Genomic DNA, 25,643 nt, shown 5'->3' on the forward strand with positions numbered 1-25,643 from the left:
CATCATCCATCCATCCATCCATCCATCCATCCATTTCTTTAGCCGCTTATCCTCACAAGGGTCGCGGGAGTGCTGGAGCCTATCCCAGCTGTCAACGGACAGGAGGCAGGGTACACCCTGAACTGGTTGCCAGCCAATCGCAGGGGACATCGAGACAAACAGCCGCACTCACAATCACACCTAGGGGCAATTTAGAGTGTCCGATTAATGTTGCATGCTTTTGGGATGTGGGAGGAAACCGGAGTGCCCAGGGGAAACCCACGTCGGCACAGGGAGAACACGCAAAATTCACACAGGCGGGGCCGAGATCGAACGCGGGACCTCAGAACTGTGAGGCCAACGCTTTCCAGCCTCGTCACCGTGCCGCGTTGGCCAATAATTTGGTCAAAATAACAGATGAATTTGGGGACTGATCAATAAGGAAAATATATGGAACTGAGTGAAGAATATTGAAATCCATATTCACACTGATGCGATTTAGAGTCTTACTTTGAGATGCATGTTTTGGGATGTTGGGAGGAAGCTTGTGTAGCCAGAGAAAATTGATCCCTATTTGAAACTTATTGTGGGGATCTTCTTCTCATCATTTGTAGGAGTGAGTGTCCACTGGCTTGGAGATTTTGTGTTTGTGGAAAGTGGCCTTGGGGTGAGGGTCAAGTTCAACCTGGTCAACACTGTCCACCTGACAGTGACGTCTGAGCATCTGGCGGCCACTAGGGGGCTTTGTGGAATCTACAACCACAACCCAAACGGTGAGAGATGCGACTCAGACATAAACTCTGACAAAATTTGATGATATTGTTGGTGTAATCAGCTGATTTTCCTCTGCTGTAGACGATTTCACCACAATGGGAGGAACTGTGTCCCAGTACGCTGCTAGCTTTGGAAACTCATGGAAAGTCCCTGACCAGCAGAATGAAGTACTCCAACATATTTATAGTGAAGTAGTACTGCAGCAGTATGGCTCTCCTTGTTGCTTTCTTGAAGTTCTCTAATTGCTCCGTGAACACCTGAAAGGGCTGCGGTGATGCTGCGGAGCTGGGACACAGTTGTGATGTCACAGGAAACGCTTCGTTACGCAGGCAAGCCGAATCCGCGTGTCATGGACTACTGGAAAGCCCCTTCTTGCAATGCCATCCCCGTGTGAGTGTACACACGATACACCACCAATGATAGTCACATGGCATTTTACCATTGACGGCACATATTGCATTTTGAATCAAATCCGATTTATTGTGGCATCGGGTCACTTGTACACCATGTACTGCAAATTCTGTCATCAACATCTGCTCCGAGTTTTGCAGTGCAGTGTGTTTGTCTCATGTTTTTCAGTTGGACCCAGCAGCGTACCTAGATACGTGCATGTATCTTTTCTGTAGCTTGCCACCCAAGGAGAGGGAAGCAGCAGTATGTGACACGCTGGCAAGCTATGCCCGAGAGTGTGCCCAGCAACATGTCATCATAATTTGGAGGAGAGGCACCCTGTGTGGTAATAGAATTAAGTAATTACTAGGCAGTGACAAGTTGGTGTGAGACTAAAGTGGTAGTGGTAGAAAAAGGATTGTTTTGTAAATTATTGTAAATTTTTAATCTTGTTCTCAATCACAACGCTTCAAACAAATTCTGTCATTGTTTCCCTATCATATGCAACTCCCCAGCTCGAGTCTGTCCTCAAGGCCAAGTCTTTTCAGACTGTGTGTCCTCGTGTCCCCCCAGCTGCGCATCCCCTCAACCCTCGGGGCCAGCTGCGTCAGTGGGTCAGTGCCGGGAGGAATGTGTTGGGGGGTGCGAGTGTCTTCCAGGACTCTATCTTCACCAGGGACGCTGTCTGAAAAGAGATGACTGCCCGTGTTTCCATCGCAGACGTACATACCAATCAGGAGACAAGATACAGCAGAGGTGTAACACCTGGTGAGGTGAACGTCTTTTGACGTCTCGTTTTATCTACTTGTGCCTCTTTTTGACTTTTTCCATATTCCTGATGTAGCGTTTGCAGAGAAGGCCAGTGGCAATGTACTGGGGAGAAATGCGCTGCTCAGTGCAGCTTGATGGGAGCGCTCCATGTCACCACCTTTGACAAAAAGAGATACTCGTTGCAAGGAGGAGATTGTCCTTTTACCACTGTGGAGGTATGAGAACTACATTCCCTGGACAAAGTTGGGTCAAATCACACAAATATTTTTAAACACAAAAGATGCATTAAAAAAACGTGACACCCTATCAGAGAGATATCAATTTACGAATATACCGATTCACAACGTATGTAAATGATAGACGCCAGGTTACATACAGATTGCAGAATGTGGATGATATCTGTTGACCTGCCTGGAGAAATCCTGTAGACAAAAAGCTTGTTGGTGATCTGAAACTGAAACGATGACAAAAACATGGTGCACCGATCCCTCAATTATCATTTTGACTTTGTCTGAGTTTTCCCCATGCATTTTTTTTTTTAGCTGTTCACATCCTTTAAATGCTTCAATGTGTTTTCAGGACTACGTGGACCGAAAGCTAGTAGTGACCGTGCGCTCTGGTCAGTGCACAGCGGGGGGAGGAGGAGGAGGCGGTGCAACAGGCCTCGGTTGTCTCATAGAGATGACAGTCACAGCACTTCGAACCACCGTCACTGTCACAGACACTGGTGAGTTTTTTTTTTATTAAACAATGAAAGGACAGAAACATAAAAAAAAGTAATGAAACACACAAGAAATTAACTACTTTACTACTTTATATTTCACCTGTTATAATCAATGAGTACATTTAACCCTGGTTTATGGCGGGGGATACTTTTATATTACAACACACTAATTTTATATTTAAACACCCAAATTGCGCAACCAAATCATACACGTAGCAAGAATCTCCTAGCATGAAAGGGAAAACAACATACACAGGCTAATATAAAGTATGAGAGCTGTTACGGTCATTATAAGAATGCACACAGCTCAGAAACGCATACAAACAAAGCGCAAAACAAGTCTCCAATTCTCATCTTCATTGTTTATACCAGGTACGGTGACACTGAACGGGCACAGGGAACTGTTGCCTGTGGTGACCGGAGACCTGGTAGTGCGAAGGGCGTCATCTGCATTTCTCCTAATCCAAACTTTTGGAGCTCAGCTTCTGTGGCATCTTGATGGACCCCTCGTCATCATTACCTTGCAGCCTCATTTCACTAACAAGGTGGCCCTTACGTTTAACTTTCATAGTCCTTTGTGGAATATGTATTTTCCATCGAGCGTGCATTGGTCTTCACACTGATTCTTTGTAATGTGTCTAAATTGTCTTCTAGGTGAGAGGCCTTTGTGGAACACTGACCTGGAACCAGCATGACGATTTTATGACCCCCGAAGGAGACGTGGAGAGTAGGGTGTCATCCTTTGCTGGCAAATTCACTACAGAGCATTGCACGCTATCTGGAGGAGCCCCTCCAGACCCCTGCACTACTTACACTCAGAGAAGACACTATGCTGACACTTTGTGCTCCATCATACACAGCGCCGTATTCCAGGTTAGTTGTACAGTACTCATATTGTGTACTGACCAGTGCAGTGTATGCCTGCTTTTCTGTCGTTCCCTGAAAGTGCCACTCGTTCTGCTCCTTTAGGCATGCCATGATGTAGTGGAGAGGGACCCCTATTTTCGCCTCTGTCAGTCAGAGGTGTGCAGCTGTGCACCCCTGAAGGCCTGCCATTGCACGGTGCTCACTGCGTATGCCAGACACTGTGCCCAGGAGGGCATTGCCGTGCACTGGCGTAACCATACTTTCTGCCGTAAGTATTCAAAAACAACAAGTAGAACTACTGGTGGAAATCGCAATTACGTCTGGAAATTAGATGGGACTTCTATTGCTATGCCATAAGGTTAAATAAATAAATTCAGTGAAGGCCTACCAGGATCGTAAGTCTGTAGAAAATCTCATTAAAAATGATATCTTCCCCGTCAGGCCCATCCACCAGAGAAGCAGATAATCTTTTTTAATCAGCATTTTACACTGCAGTTGTTTTACGAGGTGTTCATTGCGGGGTAGGGCACAGAAAGGAAGATGTGTTGCCTCAGGCTTGCCATTTTTGTCACTGGTTGCTAAGCGACCAAACAGTAAGCGACCCGGTGCCTTCTCCCTCTGAGTTCGACCTTGAAATAGGCTGCAGCTTTATATTTCAAGCCTTTCATCGGCAATGATTAACACGTGTGCCTATCTCGACAGCGGCCCAATGTTCCGGGGGTCAAGTGTATCAGGAGTGCGGTCCAGCGTGCGGGCGCAAGTGTTCAGACCTGCAACACGGTTGGAGCTGCGATGGTGATGAAGACAAAAGTAGTGGTGGTGGTGGGCTCTGCGTTCCAGGTTGCCAATGCCCTGCAGGTCTTGTGGAGGACGACCAAGGCCAGTGTGTGCCCACTACCATGTGTCCCTGTGTGCAAGCAGACAAGACATATCTACCTGGGGATATTGTTCAGAACAGCTGTAACACATGGTATGTTGAAAGAAACGATAATAGACCGTTCAGCAAGCAGATTTGAATTTATTTATTTTTAATTATTGTGACAGTTATATATGTCATGGACAATTCAGCTATTTGGATAACAATGTAATCTCCTGCTGACCCTCCTGCTTTTACTGCACGTCATGACAATAACTACTACTATAAACGTCTACCTGCGTTCCACTTTAGTTGCGATAATCAATAAGTAAGCCAGTTAACGTCATTTGAGATTGCTGCGAGGTCGGCATTGCAAATGAAACTCTGTTCTCACTTGCATGACCTAAAAAACAAAACCGCTTCAATAAATCAATACAATAATTTAGGATTCTATATATTTTCTTCATGGATTCTTAGCTCACATAACAGTGTTTTAGCAGTTGAAAACAATTTCCCAAAAAGCCAAATAAAAGCAAAATGTGCAGAGGAAATCCTTTGATTTCCGCTGAACTGAGCTCGAGTAAGGTATGTGGAGGATTTGTTTGTTATTGTTGCTGTTGGGTGGAATCTTTGCATCACCAATTTTTTTCTTTTTTTTGGTTGGGTAGGGGGAAAAAACAAAACATTTTTTTGTCATGAAACATTGCATCATGGAAACTCTTGAGCTGTTATCATCGCTTTAATAATTTGCAAAAAAAAAATCCCTCCTCCAAATAGAGTGAATCCGGCTGTAGTTGACATCCCCCCTCAAAATGTTTTTTTTTTTTTTTTTCATATCTTAAGCAGCCCAAAGCTACATGAAGCTCCTCAACTTTCTTCAACATAGTTCCTGGGCACCAACATGTCACAAAATGGTGGCAAACCATGATATGAAGCTTCACTTCAAGATAGTTTCTTAACACAATACTGTAACTTCGTGCTTTATGTAATCATTGAGTATAACGTCCATCCATTAATTTTCTGTATAATACATGAGCAGACATTCTTTAAGGAATTGCATCTGGTGGTGCAAGAGCTCTGATGAAATCACTCTATGTTCCTGTTTCTTTTTACAGGATAGGTTGATTTCATTGCATCTCTTTGCCACATAACGGCTCTGATGATCACGCTTAAAGTTCGGAGTTGGAGAAGCGCATGGTGTAACGAAGTTCCAACTGTAACAATCTAACTACAGTATATTACATCTGGCCCCTTACGTCTACATCTGCAGTGTGTGTGAGGGGGGTCGGTTTAACTGCACGCAGAGCCCCTGCGAAGAGGTCAACAAGTGTCCTGGCTCTCTGATCTACGCTCCTCATTCCTGCCTCCTCACATGCTCCAACCTGGACCCGCCGAGTCAGCAGCAAGGTTCTGGCCTCATGAGTTGCAGAGAGCCCCTATCTGGCTGTGTGTGCCCCCATGGAACTGTACTGCTTGTAGGTGACCACACAACTTTTGAACCTGAGAGAATGTCAAAATCAACATTTTTGTCATACTTGGGATTTTTAAATCACATTTTAAGCTTTTTTTTTAGTTTTAATATTCGTAGAGGGGGGGGATACCTTTGCAACTGTTAAAGCAACATAGAAATGAAGTGGAAGAACATAATTTAGCAGGCTTCATTCTTCTTTATTAATGCAGGAAAATAGTAACTAAAGCTACAAAAACTAACTGTAACATTTAAAACATTTTTGTCATAGTTAAGTGATAAATATTGTCTTTTAGGCTTTGTTTGGCATTAAGATTGCTGGCGTTTATAACCTAGTAATAGCATCCCCCCATTTGTGTGTTGCTCTGAGGGCGCTAGGGAGGCAGATGTCGCTTGCTTTAAGGTGCCATCAAGGACATATTTTGGGACGACAACCTTTCACACACAATACTGAAACCCCCACACATGAAATTCTCTTCAACAGACTAGTGGAATATGCTCTCACACATGATACTGAAAATGTTCTGATATATTACACTTTCACACACTAAATTGCTCATATCCTGAAAAGTGAGTTTTATTAGTGTGTGTGTGTTTGAAAGCATTTCATTCACGCGTGTGTGAGAGTTTTAATTTGTGAATTATGAATTTTCCGCAGGGCGATCGGTGTGTCCTGCCTGCCGAGTGTCCGTGCCACCACAATGGCCGCCTGTACTACAACAACGAGACCATCACTAAAGACTGCAACACATGGTACTTATACATGGAATCAAGTGCTTGGTACTCTTTAACCAGGGCTGGGCAGGTTACGTCCAAATGCTTAAAAGATCCATCTTTAATATGTTAATAATCATCATCAATTGTGATCATTCACTGAAAAACACCCAACAGCGCTTCAGTCACCTTGAACAGGGAGGTGTGACTTAGCTGAACGGAATAATATGCTGGTGAAATCTTGGCTGGATGCTTTTTTTAGACCCTTGTCTATTCATGTTATTGTTAAAAAATGCAAGATTCTTTTACAAGCCCCTTCCATTAATATTTGTAGTCTCCTCCATGCTTGGTTGCTTTTGCAGTGTGTGTAAGGAGCGCCACTGGCACTGCAGCCAATCGACCTGCGCCGGGATGTGTGTGGCTACCGGAGATCCTCATTACGTGACGTTCGACGGCCGCTTCTTCTCTTTCCTGGGCGACTGCCAGTATGTACTGGTGAGGGAGACCAGCGGTTTGTTCAGCGTCACAGCAGAGAATGTACCTTGCGGGAGCACCGGGGTCACCTGTACGAAGTCCGTTACCCTCAGCCTGGGGAACACCATCATACATTTGCTGAGAGGTAAGTAATCGTGATATAGATGGGAGACAATGTTGTGTTTTAAATGATTTAATCCTTTCATATTGTTGATTCAAATTTGACCCATTGCGACATTTCACTGAAATAAATATCTCTGTAATGTAGGCAAAGCGGTGACGGTTAATGGGATGCCGGTTACTTTGCCCAAGACATACAGTGGGAGTGGTCTGACTTTGGAAAGAGTGGGCATGTTTGTGTCACTTTCCTCCAGACTTGGGGTCACTCTGCTATGGGATGGAGGTAGAGAGCCACACACAAAATCTGGAACTTTAAAGATTCAGTATATTTTCACTATAATTCAGTATGGGTTGCCGTGACTATATATTTCCCCATGTATTTCTATATATTCATACAAACCCATTCTTTTCTTGAGCGAATGCAAAATGGCAGTCAGCATATGGCGCTTGCAGGTATGCGCGTGTACGTGCGCCTGTCAGCACATTTGAGAGGAAAGGTCGAAGGCCTGTGCGGTAACTTTGATGGGGACACGGAGAACGACTTCACCACCCGACAGGGCATCGTGGAGTCCACTGCTGAGCTATTTGGGAATTCTTGGAAGGTCAGCCCATCCTGTCCGGATGTAGCAGACCAAGATCTGCGAGACCCCTGCGCTGTGAGTTAACTCGTGTACATGATTGCACTCGCAGCTGTGAACGATGGTTAGTCTCGCAGGCAGTCTGGCGTGAAGCACATTTTTCCGCGCAGGTCAATTTGCACAGAGTGCCCTGGGCCAGGAAAAAATGTGGCATTTTGACTCAGGAGCTTTTTTCTCCTTGCCACCCTGAGGTGTCCTTCCAGCAGTATTATGACTGGTGTGTCTTTGATGCTTGTGGGTGAGTAACGACACTCATTTACATCGCCTATCTTAACCGGTTTTGCCCACATGTAATGTATTGGGCTGTCATTTTGCAGGCAACTACTGTACAACCTTGTTGGAGTTCCGTGTTGTAATTTTTCATTCTTTTGACTTTCAGCTGTGACTCTGGTGGGGACTGTGAGTGCTTGTGCACCGCCATCGCTACCTATGCAGAGGAGTGTAACCGCCGAGGGATCTACATTCGCTGGAGGTCCCAGGAGCTTTGCCGTACGTCATCTGTGCAATTGTACTTTTTAAATTGTATTTCCCATAAGTTCCGGGAGACTGTTACATTATTTTCCTGTTTTTGCTGAAGCTCTGCAGTGTGAAAATGGGCTTGTTTATGACCCATGCGGTCCAGCTTGCTCCCCTTCATGCCCCAACGGGCAGCAGAGTCCGCACTCCCATTGTGACGTCCTCTCCTGTGTGGAAGGCTGCTTCTGTCCAGCTGGGACTGTTCGATATGGTAAGATTGATCGGACAAGGGTGGGCACCTTGTTTCGGCAAATCTACACTACTTGTCGGGGTCTACTGAAAGACTGAGTATTAAATTAAAACATAGTAAATCGTAATTTGAATCAAAAGTAACTTTCAGACTCATTAGATGTTGTCATATGAAATTCATCTGTAAGGATTGTAGTTTATATCGTAGTAATTTCCTCCTGAAATTTCACCACAAATATCCCTAAATTTTTGTGAGTAGTGCCAGTACAGTAAAAAGTAAATGTTTAATGGGAGGACCTTAATGTTTTTCATTGTGCAGGTGACAACTGTGCAGTTCCTACCAAGTGTCCATGTGAGTGGGAGGGATCCTTGTTTCCTCCTGGAACTAGAAACATTCAGCACTGCCGGAACTGGTCAGTCCATGTAAAAATGGTTAAAAGAAACCCTCACTGAAAATGTATTTCGTCGCACCCAGTGGGCTTTCTCTGCTTGTGTTCGTTCAGTTCTTGCGAAGATGGTGTTTGGCAATGTGATGGCGTGGCGTGTCCCCCTCCTGCCCCAACCTGTCTGGAACCCGAGTTTTCCTGTGCAAGTGGTCGCTGCATCCCCACTCAATGGGTGTGCGACAATGAAGACGACTGTGGTGATGGCTCTGATGAGATTTGTCCATTCACCTGCTCGCCGCAACATTTCCGCTGCGCTAGCACGCCGAGGTGCGCAGTCACTCACTTTATTTTGGCATGGTACAGACATACAGGTTGGCATTTTTATTCTTTCAAATGATTTTTAAATGATAAGAGCCAAAGCAGAACAATAATAATAAAAAATACCATCTTGCATCGTGTACACTGTTTTAAAATTCTATTTTTTTTCTAAATGAAACCTAGATTAAAAAGTAAAACAGCGAATAGGTGAGTTTTTCATTTCGTAACAGGGAGTTATTAGAATAATAATAAGGAATAGGGTAATTCGCAAATGCCAAAGCGTGAATATGGAGGACTTCACTGTAAAGGAAGATGAAGGTTCAATTCCAGCTAATTTATCTGGAAACTACTGTACGATGGTGATTTCTTGTAACTCTTATCCTTGTCCTTTATACTGTATTTTGAGAAAAAGGCAGATTTTATGCTCAATTCACTTCCTGATTATACTTACATGTGACATTCACAGAGGTCCCTGATATCAGAGGCAACGTTGACATCAGCATAACTCTTAATTTGACAGAGAGTTTGTAGATTGCACAAAATTAAAAATTCAGAGGAAGTATTTATGCCTGGATACGATTTGGAGACGTTCATATGCAGTTAGAAAATGGTGGAAGGCATCCTTGAGGTTGGGAGTTAGGAATTTGAGGTCCAGTTAAGGGTCACACGTGGATCAGTGGACTTTCCACAATGCTATATCAGGCTGTTGCAGCAAATTGCAACATCTTTTAAAAGTTGCTGAAATGAACATCCTAGGTTTAGAGGCCTGGTAACATGGTGCTATTCTTCTTTTGCAACTACAGGAGTTGGCTTAAGATAGGGAGGTCCGCGCAGACTAGTTCCTTGTGACCCGGACGCAGATAAGTTGATGAAAATTGATCAAATAGGGAAAACCCAGAGAAAAAAAAGTAATCGAAACAACAACAACAATAATTCCAAGCACCTGCTTAAACTAAAGGCAAAAGTTACAGTCAGTGTTTGGGGAGATCAACAACATATTCTGTATGAGCACTTGCACTGCATTTGTGACTGTTCCTGAGAAAGATCTCCATGGACTGAAATGGCATCTTTTGTTGGATTTGTCAGTGGACCATGTCTGAACCTGGCTTTGCGTTGTGATGGCCACCCAGACTGTGCTGACCAATCGGATGAGCAGTTCTGTGGACCTGCCACTCCAGTGCCCCTGTGCCCACCGGGGGAGTTTCAGTGCAGCAATGGGAAATGTCTGTCAGCCAGCCGTGTATGCGATGGGCGGCTGGACTGTGGCTTTGCGGATGGTTCTGATGAGCTAGGTATTCCAGCTGCTGTATGGACCAAAAATTTGCAGAATTTACAGGGCCTTAAATGCAAATTTCAAGCCTACATAAAGAAAACATAGTCCGACTTTTATTGACTGCGATGAATTACGTTTCCCGGCCCAGATTGTGGTGTGGTGTGCGATGAAGGGGAGTTCCTTTGTTCTGGAGGAAGATGCATACTCTACCTTCATCGATGTGATGGCCATGACGACTGTGGAGATCTCAGCGATGAAAGGGGGTATGTTTAAAAATCTGCTGATAGTTCATTGAGTTGAACATTTTATTCTGTTTTGTTTCTTCAAAATAATATTTCTTAAAGTGCTGTTCCTAGTATATTTTTGTTAATGTACAGTATGTCTGACGAAGTGTTCCAGCCATTGGGTAAGAAGAAGTCTATTGTGAAGAGCTAAATGATTATTATTATTTTAAGTTACAATTATGGGAATGGGCCTTCCCATCAGTGGTTTGGTCCCATATACTTGCAATCATTTGACAACTCGAGTAAATGATTCCGTTTTAAATATTTTGCTGTGGTTCCAAATTGTAGTTGTCCTTCATCCTCCACTTTTTGGTTGTTTCTAGTTGTGTCTGTGGACAAACCGAATTTCAGTGCCCCGGGGATCGGTGTCTCCCTGCAGAGAAAGTTTGTGACGGTCACAGAGATTGCCCATCTGGAACAGATGAAGCTGTCTGCCCAGCCAGAGGTAAAATAATAAGACCTATCCTTCATAATGTTCAATAAATGTAATGTATGGAATGCATTGCTGAAAGATTTAGAAAGAGGAATGAAGGGACTTGTGTCACCGCCTTTTCGTTGTCTGTACGTGAAATTCTTTTAGGACTGTGTGAGAGCATTTCAGTAGGGTGTGTGAATATTTCAGGAAATACTGAATTATGTCCCCCGACGGCCCATCATACATTTTTTTTGTGTGTTGCAGTTACATGTGGGCCAGACCAGTTCGCCTGTAGCGAGGGCTCGTGTGTTGACATCACTACGCTGTGCGATGGAACGCGAGATTGCCCGGATGGAGAGGACGAAAAACGAGCCAACTGCTATTCTTTCATAACTCCACTACCGTCACCTGTGATCCCGACTGTGCCTACATCAGGTAGTGATATACTAATGAAGAGGAATGAGAAATGCTGTGTAAACACATCTGGTTGATGAGCGAACGATAGGCGATTTCATGGATTCATGGATGGATGGTTTGGTTTTTCCACCCAAAAACTATTTGCTGCTCTCTGTGTGCCTTTGATTGTCACCCCAACCACATACTCACGGGGGAAATATTAAATATACAAATGTATTTCTCAATTGAATTTAAGTGAATTATTGTAACATTTCTATGTTGTTTTGTGCCTTTCGAATAATTCTAAGTATTGCTTTGGGCCCTTGTGACATGTTTGTGCCAAGAAACTATGTTGAAGTGATCTGAAAAGCTTCATTTGTAGCAACAAAAATCAAGCAAGTGATGACTCATATCTCATAACTCCCAAATTGGGCCACTTGTAACAAAAAGATATCACTTTTCTTATTTGAAATCTACTAGTTTTCATTGGATTTCTGCAAAAATCTATTTCACGGAAATACATTTAACCGTCCTATGAAGTCAACCTTCTATTTTGTATACCTATTTTTTTCCCCTTTGATTCCCTAAATGTCTTGTTAATCCCATGGAAAGTCTCCAACTTTTAAAGTTCCCATAGTTTTGCAATCCTCGACAGACTTCATTTTCCTCTCTCATCAGAAAATAACAAATGTTTTCTCAAACCCTCCCCAGCTTGTTGGTCTTATGAGTTTTCCTGCGCCACCGGGGGACAGTGTATCCCCCAAACTTGGCACTGTGATGGCGAGTCCGACTGTTTGGACGGCAGTGACGAACAGCAGTGTCCTTCCCTGTGTGGACCTGGCCAGGTGCTCTGCCTCAGTGGTGACCAGTGCGTGCATTACCAGCATCTTTGCGATGGCAACCCAGACTGCAGAGATGCCTCGGATGAGAGCGTTGACAACTGCGGTCAGTCCGACACGGGCCACCTGTCATCTGACTAAAACGGTTGACTCAGACTTATTCTCTTTGTCTTTTAGGTTCTTCCCGAATCCCTCCCTGTCCAGGCAGCTTCTCGTGTGACAATCGCACTTGTGTGAACATGTCAAAAGTGTGCAACGGTATCCCAGACTGTCCCCGGGGTGATGACGAGCTTGTTTGTGGTGAGTTGTTTCGAGAAACTGTTGTTTACAATCGGAGGAGTGTGGTAAAAAGACTAATCTCTGGAAACTGTCATATGTTCAGGTAAACATGTCTCGCCGGCGCCCCCTGGCAGGCCGAATACCACTCTCTCCTGTCCAGAATTCGCCTGCCTGGATGGATCCTGTATCAATTTCAACATGGTAGGTTTACAAGTCTTTTTATTTCCCATTTATATAAAAAAAAGCCATATTTATGTGAACGTGCAACATCTTCGAATATAGAAAAATACCAGCATATATATTGTACAAAAGGAAAAAGAAAAATATAAAACGTATTGTCAACATGTGTCCATTACAAATCTGAGGTTAATTTTTTTTTTTTTTATCTCAGCTGATCATGTCATGCATGCATATTAGGTTTATTGAAAACTCTATAAAAGAGTTTCATTGTTATTCTAGGAAACGTTTAAAATATCTCCCGAAATTCTACACTTGAGTTCCTTGATTTGCCCAATTAGTCTTTAGGCTTGAAGAATGTAACCAAATGAGAAAAGGAGATAAAATGTAAAGAAAGGATACATTATTTTCAGTTGTGAATGTGTGCAAAGGTGGACATGCGGCAGTGACATGGAGGCATTAGAAATTAAAATGCGATTATCTTGGATTGCACATAAGCTCTATATTATGCACTTTTGAAAGACTAAATTGTTTATTATGGAGGGATGAACAGACATCGTGGTACAAAGGGGCTGATGTTGGGGCTAAAAGAGCACTCGGTGAAACCTGGTGGTCCTGCACCGGATGCTTAGTAGCCTCCTGCCTGAGGGTAAAGGATGAAAGAGTTTTGTGTGGGGTGGGTAAAACTTCACCTTCAACTTCTGATGATGCATGTAATCCATTTAATGTATTTACAGGTTTAAAAATACTCAATAATGAACTTTTTTTTTTTTAACAGAGCTAAGCATCTGTTTACCCATTGTTTTTTTTTCTGCAGTGCATTTGTACATGCATGTTTAAAAGAAACTATCACAAACAGTATATGAAATGCAATTACTTAACTTATTACCTTACTGTGCAGATGTGCAATGGTATAGCAGATTGCCCAGATGCCTCACTAGCACCACTCGGAGGTCCCACAGACGAGCAGGGTTGTCGAAGCTGGAGCTCCTGGGGTTCTTGGAGCCCCTGCAGCACCACCTGCGGTACAGGGTCCATGCGCAGGCACAGATTTTGCCCTCCTGGAGACATTTTGCATCACTGTCGGGGTCAGGATATCCAGAAGCAGCAATGCTTCAACATCACTTGCCCTGGTATGGATGTGAGGTTACTTTTTCAGAATATGATGATTCATAATTATTCTGAAAATAAAATCCATCAATCTATCTGCCCAAACCAGTGGATGGCCAGTGGCTTCCATGGGTGAAGTGGTCAGAGTGTTCAAGTGAGTGCGGAGGAGTGCAAATCCGACACAGAGACTGCATCCTGCCTCAAAACGGAGGTCGAGACTGCTTCCAGCTCCCAGGAACATCTAACCTGAGCTTGGAAATTAGTAAGACATCCTTCCATTCATTTTTTACGGCGTTGCTGTGAGTTTTGCAGTTCAACTTCTTGTTTGACGACAGAAAGTTGTACAATATATAATGAAACATTGAACACTTGAATATGTCATTTCAACATTTTATAGAAGAAGTCAATTTACGTTTGCCTGGAAAGGTAATAGCACATTTCAGATCCATCCTGAAATTTTACTTTAAAAACCCAATATCCCTGACATATTTGTGAGTAGTATAGCTACCTAAACAACAATGTTGCAAACACTGAACTTGACGCACTCTGCTTGGCTGTATTTCAGGGCCTTGTCCCGAGGATGGCTGTCCCAACACCAGCTGTCCGGCAGGCCTGGTGAGACACAACTGTTCCCCCTGCCCAGAGTCCTGTGCCCACATCAGCAGCAGGACCACTTGTGATCCCAAAGCACCCTGCTTCTCAGGTCACTCCAAGGATGCACCCTGGATCCACATGGAGATAACTTCTTCTTAATAATCTGTATTTTTAGATGTTGCATATTGTAATGGATTCTCCCAGGTTGCTGGTGTCCAGAGGGTCAGGTAATGAGCCACACAGAGCAGTGTGTGCCGCCAGAGGAGTGTGCTTGTGAGTTGGCGGGTGTGCGCTACAGGCCAGGTCAGCAGATGAAGGTGGACTGCGAGATTTGCGTTTGTGAGAAGGGAAGACCTCAGAGATGTCAACCGAACCCGGACTGTGCGGGTCGGTCTTAAAATCTGTTCTGTTTTTTGTTTTTTTCCATGTTCAGCATGAACCTCACAATTCAGCATTATAACCCTTTTTTTTTTTTTTTAACCCAACCATTCCATAGTACATTGTGCCTGGTCGTCATGGTCCGAGTGGGGGGAGTGCTTGGGCCCCTGCGGGGTCCAGAGTGTCCAGTGGTCATTCCGGAGCCCAAAATACCCTGCAAAACATAGAAATGGAAAAACCTGCAGAGGGATCTATCGAAAAGCACGTCGGTCTGTAGCCTTGTCCTTATTCTTCTCCTTTTTTTTTTTTTTAAGAAAATAGATAATGATGGTGATACTACTGTCTCTGTCAAGGATTAAAAAACAAAAGATGACTGTATTTTTTTTCTTATCTTTATCCACAGGTGCCAGACGGACCCCTGTGATGAATGCGAGTATCAAGGCCAGTCCCATTCTGTTGGAGACCGATGGAGGGGCGACCATTGCCACTTGTGTCATTGTTTGCCCAACCTCTCAGTGGACTGCACCCCCTACTGCCCATACGCTGCGACCGGATGCCCACAGGTAAAACACTGTCGTCGGGTGAACTTGCGTATTTTAAGGCATTTACCTTAAAATAGGATTGCAGTGATGCCTTAAAGTACAGTAGGATCTTGCAAAGTATAAGCATTCATCGGGCCTTGGAATTTACATACATATAATACATATGGGCGGCACAGTGGATCAGCTCGTAAGGCGTTGGCCTCACAGTTCTGAGGACCCAGGTTCAATTCTGGCCCCGCCTGTGTGGTGTTTCCATGTTCTCGTCGTGCCTGCGTGGGTTTTCTCCAGGCATTCCGGTTTCCTCCCACATCCCAAAGACATGCAACATTAGTTGGACACTCTAAATTGCCCTTAGGTGTGATTGTGAGCGCGACTGTTTGTCTCTATGGGCCCTGTGATTGGCTGGCAACCAGTTCAGGATGTCCCCCGCCTCCTCCCCGATGACAGCTGGGATTGGGTCCAGCGCCATTGTGACCCTCGTGAGGATAAGCGACTCATAATATGGATGTATAACTGCAGATGACTGAAGAGTTGTGACCATCTTCCATGTATGTTTGTAGATTAGCAGGATTGTAGGAGCAAATTAAAACCATTTCCATTCATTTCAGTGGGAAAAAATTATTTGACACGAGTGCTTTTAGTTACAATTGTGGTCACATAATGAACTAAACTTGTGTTTCAAAGAACCACTGTATATTTCTGTATATTTTTGAATCATTATGTTCCTCCATACTTTTTTTTTTCTGGTATCGTAACTGAATCAGTTGCACATTTCCCAATTTTTGTAGGGCCAGAGTCTAGTACCGGGCGAGGGAGACACATGCTGTTACTGTCAAGGTAAATACGAATTGCAGTCATCAAACGTGTATATACTGCATATATTGCAGGACTGTGTGTTCTCTTTTTGGTCTTTTATGTGCAGTAACAACTAGCCCGTCCCCTGTGACTTCCAAACCAGGAGTGGACATCACTCCCTTGATCCCCACCTACCCACTCCCTCCTGGTGGTCAGTGACTTCATATGAATACACAATCATAGTTTCTTCAGAAGGTTTTTAGTATTATCTCATTTTTAAAGCATGCTTTTTTCCCCCTTGCTTCAGAGGAGTGCTGGTCTCCTTTGGGCGTTCAGTTTCTGCCGCAATCCAGTTTCCGTGCCTCCTCCCAGCAAGCCGGTCACCCCCCTGAGGCAGCTCGCCTTCATGGCTGGGACCCCCACACAGACCTTCAGGCATATATTGCAAAAACACCTTTTTATGCTTCACATTTATGATTTTGGTTCTGGTTATACGTATTTTATGTCCCATTGTAGGGTAATTTATGTTAAGGAAGCAAGGACTGAAGAAAAATGTTCAAGATATTCACATGATCACCAGCAGTCTAATCCTACAGAATGCAATGACATTCACTTTAGTACATGATTGATAATGAGTTCTATTTGTGACTCTTGCAGGGTTGGAGTCCAGAACCAGAAGAGTATAAGGATCTACCACAACGAAGCCCAGAGGGGCAGAGTGGCAGTTTACGAAGTCCTTACATACAGATTGACCTGTTAAAAGCGTACAACATCACCGGTACACCTTAATATCTGTCTGTGCTCTCTTCCCAACATGTTTCACTATAATTGTGTGATATTTCTCATCTAAGTTTTTTAGTGATTTTATGGCCTTCTGGTCCTTTCTTCAGGGGTTCTTACCCAGGGAGGTGGTGTGTTTGACGCATACGTTTCCAGTTTATACCTGCAGTTCAGCCGAGATGGAAGAGAGTGGTACATTTACAAAGAGCTTGTCACTGACTCACAACCCAGAGCTAAGGTCCAACAATCACATTTTACTGTCTTTATAATACTTATATTTATCTGTCATTCATACCAATGTCCTATCAGGTCTTCTTTGGTAACCACAATGAAGGCGGTGTGGCTGAAATCAAATTGGACAGGATGGTGTCGGCTCAGTTTGTCCGCCTGCTCCCACACGATTTCCATCATGGCATCTATCTTCGACTGGAGATTATGGGATGTGAAGATGGTTAGTAGATGTCTTGTACTTTGAAATATTTTTACATTGACAAGGACCCGAGGTGTTTTTAAATGTAAAACCCAGAGGTGGGGCACAACTTTTGTTGTCTGTGAGAACCAACAAATTTGGTGGAAGCCCCAAGACAGACTAAAGCCTTTCAAAAACAGTGAAAATTCATTAGTAATTGACGCTCCATCTAAAAAGTTTTATATTACATTGTCTGTTTCAAAATATGGCACCAATACAGTACTTTTCACTTATAGAAGCTCTCCCACTCATATCAACTTAATTCCTTGATGCCAAGAAACTAAGTTGACTTAAGTGGAGGCACGTGATGACACCAAAGTACTGGTTTTCTATGAGATGTGGCTTTGGCTCCATTATCTGGCATCTTAGAGCTTTTTAGAGAGAGCATACAAAGAGACGAGTTTTCCAGAGAATAATGGAGAATAGGTTAACCCTCGAAAATATGAATTTACGAGGAGAGGGGAGACACTATCTTGAAAATCAGCATAATTGGACAGCTTCTTTTTCCTGTTGCCATCACTATTGTCACTTGGTAGGCAGTCTGTCTCCATTCTGAATTGCTTACTGACATTATTAGTGGTGTTCTGGTCTCATTCAGGTTACCACAGGTCAACCTTACCCACACCGACTTCAACCGTCTCACCAATAGGTGGCTGCAGAGAAAACGAGCTCCAGTGTAAAAATGGTCGCTGTGTGCCAGCTGGCACGTCAGGAGTTATCTGCAATGGGGTGGATGATTGCGGCGACGGGTCTGATGAGATGTACTGTGGTGAGATTTTCAACATTATTCTCAGGCAAAGTTCAAGGAAATGCAGTTGTCACACCAACAATAATTTTGTGACAAGTTTCAACATGTATATGTTTTCATTCCAGGCACGCAGACCTACCCGACAGTCTCAACTCCTCACAGGTGCCCCAGTGGGCAGTACTTATGCCCCCCACCAGGGGGCTGTATTGACGCAGGTAAACGTTGTGATGGAATTCCCCACTGTCCCAAAGGAGATGACGAAACTGGCTGTCACCTGCATGAAAATATCACTACACAGTCTGACAGGTAAGCTAACAACAACAACAAAAAAAACTCTTCAACAAATTTTGCATTCATCATCAAAGTACAAATGTATTTAATTTACACATTATATGAATATATTCAGACCGTACACACCCACCGCTGCCCCAATCCGGACTCCTTCCAGGATCCCCGTCACTCGCCCTGCGCTCACACCGACGGTAAGTACAGTTGCCGAAGTCTCTCAGGTGGTGGCTCACAGGAGCGATTCCTCTGCTTACATGACACTGTTAAAATATTCAAAACATCAATAAATGGATCAAACTTTGCTTATAATGATCAGTTGTGACTTTATATATAGGTTCTATAGGTACCTATAACATTTGAAAGTATCAATATGAACTTTATATGGCTTTTAATACATTTACAGGATGGTGGGCCCGGACATCGTGGTAAGTTCTTGTCCCATTTGGACTAGTAGTTAGTTTTTGATTGGTTGTCAATCCATGCCCACTGTCCCTTTGGGTCTTAGTCTGTGGTATCTTCAGTATACAGTCATACTTGCTGCATGTACATGTCCTTGTAGGCATCTGCTCATCTCCACTTGGATTGGAGGATGGGAACATTCGTTACGGTCAGCTGACCTCATCCTCTTATCGCGAGAACAACCCTGCTGATGCTGGCCGTCTGAATATCATTCCCAATGTGTGCGTGATAGTTTGTCTTATAAATAGATTTTTAAAGGTCATTCATTAAAGAAAACCTTTCTTTGGTGGTGTTTGCAGTCAAGTTATGGAGCCTGGATGGAGTCCTTTGCCCACAGACCCCCAACCGTATTTTCAGGTCGATTTCCTTGAGCCTACGTGGGTTTCAGGGGTTGTGACCCAAGGCAGTGAACGCATGTGGGGTTACCTCACGAAATACAGATTAGCCTTTGCCCTGCACAGCCGCCTCTTCACCAACTATACACAGGATGGGAAGCCCGGTAGTCCCGCTAAGGTACTGAATATATGCAGTTATACTCAGAATTTGTGTAGGATGTGATTAATGTACTAAGAAAAACCTAAAAAATTGAAAGTATTTTTGTTAATACTGTAGATATTTGAGGTGCGAATGGTGGGTCGAACCCCTGTGACCCGCTGGCTCAGCAGGCTAGTGAGGGCCCGCTACCTGCGCATCATCCCTGTGGAGTTCAGACACACATTCAACCTGCGTGTCGAGATTCTTGGTTGCAGAGGAGGTGAAGAGTTCTTGTCCCTCACTCATTTACTAGTTTTTCTCTGGTGAAAATTGCTTGCTAAACTGAGCTGATGACAGTGTGTTGTTTGTACCACAGATGAGCTGGTGACCCCCAGCAGTGTTACGTCTCCCCCAGATGGCGGGAGAGTGACACCGCAGCGTTGTAAATCAGGGCAGTTTCCCTGTCAGCACAGTGACCAATGCGTTCCCATCGCTGCGCTTTGTGATGGTCGACTGGACTGCAAGGATCATACGGACGAGATGAACTGTGGTGAGGATTTAGTGTGTTCCGACTCATCAGTGAGGACAAGTGGTGTAAAAAACGGATGACTCTGTGTAAATCATGCCACTTCTTTCGTGTCAACATCGGATTATCAGATCAAAACTGCATGACATAAGCAGTACACATAATGCATTAAATATCACTATTAAATAGTTCAATTGTTCACTTATGATTATCTGGCATTCATGTTTCTTCTACCCAGGTTCTCCAGGTTTACAGAACCAGACTAGTTCCACAGGGAGACCCGGGTTCCTTGGTGACACGACGACGGGTGCTCCAGGCCTCAAAACCACCAAGTCACGTGGTGCTCTGCCTGGTGTGGCTACGGCTGGCTTCACAGGACAACCTGGAGTTTGGGAAGCGACCACGACATACATAGGTGAATCTCGACATTTAGATTCTACATGTCAATTTTTTCGACATAATGTATACAATTATTTTATTCTAGCTTTTCATGGAATAACACTGATAAAAAATACATTTTGCCCCAAGGAAAAATAGCCAGTGTACAGTTTGTACAACAGCCTACATTTGTGTGTCTTTTCTTCAGAGTTGTTCCATGAAAAGATTTCATATAATTGTTCGAAATATGTCAGGGGTGACTATATAGTCTTGACTCATGGTCAGCTAAAAATTCATGAAAATTAAATGTACACTTTCCCCAGTAGAATTGACTACAGGCCAGCCTGGACTGCCCTTGACTCCATCGCACCAGCCCGGCATTCCCGGCTTGCAGACCACAAAGCGTGAGAGACAGCAAACAACGTTGCGAGTTCTAGAGCCCATGATTCAATGGCCCTTTTACCAAACAGACTGTATTCTCCAGCTCATTGGATCACCACAACCCCCAGAGTGCTTTGTGTGGAAGGCCAATTTGCGTGTCGCTCGTTTGGCTGCGTCGACTCGACTCGGGTGTGTGACGGCAGGCGGGATTGTTTGGATGGATCTGATGAAGAGCGCTGCGGTATGCATGAATAATCTGTGAAATGCAATCACTTAAAATGAAAAACTTAAGAGGTTTTTGAGTTTAATGGTCATTTCTTTTTCTTAAATGAAAGATTAACAAATTGCATGATTCTCCCCACCCCAATGACGAATTAGGTTCTCCAATAAGTCCTGTGGCCACAGAGCCTCCCACAGTACCGAGCCCCTGTTCTCCCAAGCAGTTCTTGTGTAATAGCGGTGAATGTATTCACCTGGACCGCAGATGTGACCTGCAGAAGGACTGTGTTGACGGCTCGGATGAAAAAGACTGCGGTATGTTAAATTCATGATCACATTAAAAAAAAAAGAAGAAGAAGAACTCACGAAGAGGTTAAGTACTCTATGATGTTGTCCTCCAGTTGACTGCATCATGTCCCCGTGGACCTCATGGAGTCTGTGCAGTGTGTCCTGTGGTCTTGGTTCACTATTTCGACAGAGAGACATCGTGAGGGAAGCAATACCTGAAGGATCCTGCACCGGAGCCCAATTCGACACCCAAGCATGCTTCCCAGGACCGTGTCCAGGTTTCTATCAGTCTTGAATCCTGCCCCAAGTTCTAAGACCTCTTTTCCGAACTCTTAACATCACTGTTCTGTTTTTCCTTCTTGTAGTCGATGGTCACTGGTCGAAGTGGACCGACTGGTCCGAGTGTGATGCTCAGTGTGGAGGGGGTGTCAAGCAGAGGAGCCGAACCTGTACCGCACCTGCCCCAAAAAATGATGGGAGGGATTGTGAGGGCATGAGCTCGCAGAGCCAGAGCTGCAACAGCCAACCCTGCACCAAAGACACCGGCACACAAACAGGTGAATCATTCTTGTAAAAACACATTTTCTGTGGTTGAAGTGTCTGTATGTCGAGTATGGCATTGCTTTACGGTCTTCAGGGTGTTCAAGCACGTTTCAAAATGTTTCCGCAAAAACTGACCTGATGGTCTTTGAAGGGTCACCGAAGGATCTCAGACTGCTAATACACACAAAGATCTGTAGCGTAATATGTGATATAAACCTTTATGACTAGCAACATTCTATTTGTACATTGAAAATAAATAATTTGGTAAAGCTTAAAAAGTGTTCCTCCAGGTTGCATCAATGGTTTGGTGCTGGTGTCAGAGGCAGACTGCCGAGCCGGGAGAGTCGAGCTTTGCCCACCTACATGCTCAGATCTCAGCTTCCCTAACAACTGCACTGAAGAATGCAAACCAGGTCGGTCAAGATACGGACTTGCTTGAGGGCTGTTCAGATATGCAATTTACAGAATATCCAAATCGCCAGATGTGTCCCAGTTCATTTGGGAATTACATTGTCCAAATTTACAGTGATTAGATTATCTAAATTCTTTCTTATAATGTGCAATGTGTGTGTAAAATTACTGTTAGCGCGGATTTCTTAAATACGGAGCATATAGAAGTCCATTTCTGGTTTCTTGTAAAACATTATAGAGTCAAGTGAGTAAAATGAAAGATCAAGGAAGCAATATTCTAGATTAGAAGACAAATGATACTTTGTTGTAGTTCAGATTTGCAAAGTAAATGTTTGTAGGACCTCAAAATGTGTTTTTTCTTGTGTGTGTCTAATATAGTATCCTTATTAAATTGGCAGATGATTGAATGCTTCACAGATATTTTAGCATGAGGCAGCAATTCTTAACTTTCTAGTTTGGAAAATCAAAACTGTTGGGACTGACTCAATGCCAGCGTTTATCTCCTCATTGAAGCGAAATACAGATTGAGGTATAGACTGTATTCTGTTTTTTTTTCTTCCCCCAGGCTGCCGCTGTCCCAATGGAATGTACCTGCAGGGGGGACAATGTGTGAAAGCAAGCCAATGTGTCTGTCACTGGAACGGCCAAAAACTGCAGCCAGGACAGACCATCAGCAGGGACCATTGTACTACTTGGTGAAATTTATTTTTAATTTTTAAATCACCTCCCGCTCTGTTTGATCTATTCCTGGCCTTAATCGCAAAAGGATTTATAAAAAAACCTGATGTCTTGAGAACAATTAAATGTCCGCAAATGTGTATTTGTTTCAAAAAGTGTGTGCCAGGATGGACAAGTCATCTGTAACTCCTCCAGATGTGCTGCAAGGTGTCAATGGTCAGCCTGGTCGTCATGGTCGCCGTGTGATGTCACCTGTGGGCTCGGCCTCCAACAACGCTACAGGTGAGCAGCTGCCTCGCCACTAAAATTAATTTGTATTTCTTTATCCAAATTGAGAATTGGAGCATACTCGTAGGTCTCCAGTGAACCAAACGGGATCCCACAGAGGGAAACACTGCCCAGGAGACTCCTCTGAAGTCCAACTGTGCTCCGTCCCGTGCCTCACTGGTACACATTCTCTGACACCCACAAAGAACATTGACACTTTCAAAGCTGAAAAAATATGAATTGTTATACAGGGAGTGCTCTGATGACTTTGTCTCCCTTTTTTGATGCAGAAGATTTGGATGGAGTTTGGAGTAAATGGACCAGCTGGTCAGAATGCAGTAAGACCTGTTTCTATCACGTTGATGACGTGGGTATCAGACAGCGATTCCGCAGCTGCAACCACACCCACATTCAGTCAAGGTGCGATGGAGATCGCGCAGAGCAAGAGCCTTGCAACATCATCCACTGTGCAGGTATGCGTGATAGCCTTCCAAATTTCTTATTACAAGTAAAAAAAAAAAACGTGTTGTAATTACAGTGGATGGTGGCTGGTCTGGGTGGTCTCCGTGGTCTCTCTGCTCATCTGAGTGCGACTCTGGGGTCCAAACACGAGAGCGATTCTGCACTTCGCCCCCACCACAACATGGGGGGAAAAGCTGCCCCGGGCCACACATTCAGACAGCAGACTGTAACGCCCATCCCTGCTCAGGTATTATATTATTTTACACCGAAACATCAGCAGGACCATGATGTGGCATGTGGTGATGGTACATTTGAATTACTAGATGTCAATACAGTGAACCTGTGTTTATAGTGTGCGATATCTAATATAATACTGCATAGAATATAAACTGTGCAGGAATTGAGATAGGTGCAAAAAAGTTTTATTGCAGGACTGTGAACACTAAACATTGCATATAACAATGGTTCATCCTTAATGTCACCCTTTTATTCTGTAATTGATAATAAAGTAATTTATCTGAGCAATACTTGTACAACATAGACCTGAACACCTGTTGCTTAATCATTATTTCCCCTCTTTTGCTTACAGGCAAATGCCCAGAAGGTATGATCAGCATGACAGCAGCTGAATGTGAGAAGCAGGGAGGTGCATGCCCACGGGTTTGCATGGACATGACCGCCACGGAGGTGCAATGTGCCACTGCCTGTTACGACGGCTGCTACTGCGTACTTGGCTCCTACTTGCTCAACGACAGCTGCGTGCCTTTGTCCCAGTGCCCGTGTTACCATGGGGGGATGCAATACCCGGCTGGGGCAATGCTGCCTGTAGATGCGTGCAACAACTGGTACTCTCCCAACTCCGTCGCTGCTTAATCCAAAACTGTTCCGCTTGATTGATTCATTTGGATTGTGTGTCTTCAACAGCACATGCATTAATGGAGTAATGTCATGTGGAACGACTTCATGTCCTGGTGAGTATGTTTAATGTACAATTCATGGCTGCACAAATGTAACTTAACTTTGAAAAAAAAAACCTTGAAATATAATTTTTTTTGTGTGTTTACAAGAAAGGAAATTGCATTTAACATAATACACATGCATACAGATGAGTCTGGTACCTAAAGATCACCCTTAATAAAATTACTCAGATGGCTTAATATCACTGATATCAAATAGTTGCTTGATTATATGCTCAAGCTCTTTGACCATTTATTCAATCACCTTGATCTTCAGTTTAATGTTTCCCCCGTGTGTACTTCTTAGTGGACTGCGGTTGGAGCAGCTGGACTCAGTGGAGCGCCTGCAGTCGAACATGCGACGTTGGTGTGAGAAGGCGTTACCGCTCCGGAACCAACCCACCACCAGCGTTTGGAGGTCGCCCCTGCGAAGGCGCCAGAGTTGGAGTCGACACATGCAGTGTTGAGCCCTGTTTTGGTGAGGACATATTTACCGATAATATTCCTTGCTTTAATTTATTTTTTTAAATGTATGCTTATATGGGGAAATCCATCCTGTACCAAGTGGGTTAATCCATCTTTGATGTGTACTAGGTGCAAGAGAACCATGGACTCAGTGGTCCGAATGTTCAGTCACATGTGGAGGAGGTTATAGAACCAGGACTAGTGGGCCTATCCGAGTCCACGGCACAGCACAACAGTTCAGCGCCTGTAATCTGCAGCCGTGCGGTACAAAACACAAACACCCACATACTGTATACAAACTTAACTAGAATGGGATGATTTTTGCGATACCATTGTGACAATGATATCATAAAATTATGTTTGATACAAACAACAAAAGAACAAAGTGAAGCACAGGACACAGTGAAGTATAATGGGAGCAGCATCATGCTTTAGGGTTGTTTTTTCCTGCCCTTTGCAACTGGGTCCTATGATCAGTTCCAAATACCAGTCAGTGATCTTGAAATAAAAAGTCACAAAAAGAAAAGTAGAACATCTGAACTCTGTTTGTGATTAATCAGAGGCTATTGACTGCATGTGGTTGCA

General features: G+C 43.9%; 2 protein-coding genes across 2 annotated transcripts in view; both read left to right on the forward strand.

Annotated features, from left to right (window-relative positions):
- Positions 1–1,647: 1,647 nt before the first annotated feature.
- LOC133493040 (SCO-spondin-like) lies at positions 1,648–15,060 on the forward strand. The gene is made up of 28 exons (XM_061805960.1): positions 1,648–1,911; positions 1,988–2,129; positions 2,494–2,641; positions 3,011–3,183; positions 3,293–3,511; positions 3,608–3,773; positions 4,208–4,475; positions 5,632–5,836; positions 6,488–6,582; positions 6,906–7,162; positions 7,286–7,420; positions 7,591–7,793; positions 7,886–8,013; positions 8,155–8,264; positions 8,353–8,502; positions 8,800–8,893; positions 8,984–9,193; positions 10,271–10,476; positions 10,606–10,720; positions 11,065–11,186; positions 11,421–11,591; positions 12,264–12,497; positions 12,569–12,691; positions 12,774–12,871; positions 13,749–13,980; positions 14,067–14,219; positions 14,523–14,660; positions 14,756–15,060. The coding sequence occupies exons 2-28, from the start codon at positions 2,049–2,051 to the stop codon at positions 14,947–14,949; spliced, it is 4,428 nt and encodes a 1,475-aa protein (XP_061661944.1). The 5' UTR covers positions 1,648–1,911; positions 1,988–2,048; the 3' UTR covers positions 14,950–15,060.
- A 6-nt stretch (positions 15,061–15,066) lies between these two features.
- sspo (SCO-spondin) overlaps positions 15,067–25,643 on the forward strand; it is a 38,401-nt gene continuing 27,824 nt past the window's right edge. The window contains exons 1-32 of the mRNA XM_061805961.1: positions 15,067–15,110; positions 15,333–15,492; positions 16,260–16,308; positions 16,394–16,477; positions 16,574–16,701; positions 16,924–17,044; positions 17,157–17,284; positions 17,356–17,497; positions 18,114–18,284; positions 18,389–18,569; positions 18,670–18,745; positions 18,955–18,976; positions 19,111–19,231; positions 19,310–19,523; positions 19,623–19,764; positions 19,861–20,034; positions 20,249–20,425; positions 20,715–20,792; positions 20,873–21,010; positions 21,148–21,303; positions 21,390–21,554; positions 21,642–21,833; positions 22,110–22,232; positions 22,796–22,925; positions 23,065–23,190; positions 23,264–23,355; positions 23,466–23,648; positions 23,714–23,884; positions 24,227–24,482; positions 24,562–24,608; positions 24,901–25,071; positions 25,188–25,322. Of these exons, the coding sequence (XP_061661945.1) occupies positions 15,067–15,110; positions 15,333–15,492; positions 16,260–16,308; positions 16,394–16,477; positions 16,574–16,701; positions 16,924–17,044; positions 17,157–17,284; positions 17,356–17,497; positions 18,114–18,284; positions 18,389–18,569; positions 18,670–18,745; positions 18,955–18,976; positions 19,111–19,231; positions 19,310–19,523; positions 19,623–19,764; positions 19,861–20,034; positions 20,249–20,425; positions 20,715–20,792; positions 20,873–21,010; positions 21,148–21,303; positions 21,390–21,554; positions 21,642–21,833; positions 22,110–22,232; positions 22,796–22,925; positions 23,065–23,190; positions 23,264–23,355; positions 23,466–23,648; positions 23,714–23,884; positions 24,227–24,482; positions 24,562–24,608; positions 24,901–25,071; positions 25,188–25,322 (4,297 nt within the window). The remainder of the gene's footprint in view (positions 15,111–15,332; positions 15,493–16,259; positions 16,309–16,393; positions 16,478–16,573; positions 16,702–16,923; positions 17,045–17,156; positions 17,285–17,355; positions 17,498–18,113; positions 18,285–18,388; positions 18,570–18,669; positions 18,746–18,954; positions 18,977–19,110; positions 19,232–19,309; positions 19,524–19,622; positions 19,765–19,860; positions 20,035–20,248; positions 20,426–20,714; positions 20,793–20,872; positions 21,011–21,147; positions 21,304–21,389; positions 21,555–21,641; positions 21,834–22,109; positions 22,233–22,795; positions 22,926–23,064; positions 23,191–23,263; positions 23,356–23,465; positions 23,649–23,713; positions 23,885–24,226; positions 24,483–24,561; positions 24,609–24,900; positions 25,072–25,187; positions 25,323–25,643) is intronic.

The sequence above is a fragment of the Syngnathoides biaculeatus genome, chromosome 19 (genome assembly GCF_019802595.1).
Source record: "Syngnathoides biaculeatus isolate LvHL_M chromosome 19, ASM1980259v1, whole genome shotgun sequence".
NCBI classification, from domain to species: domain Eukaryota; kingdom Metazoa; phylum Chordata; class Actinopteri; order Syngnathiformes; family Syngnathidae; genus Syngnathoides; species Syngnathoides biaculeatus.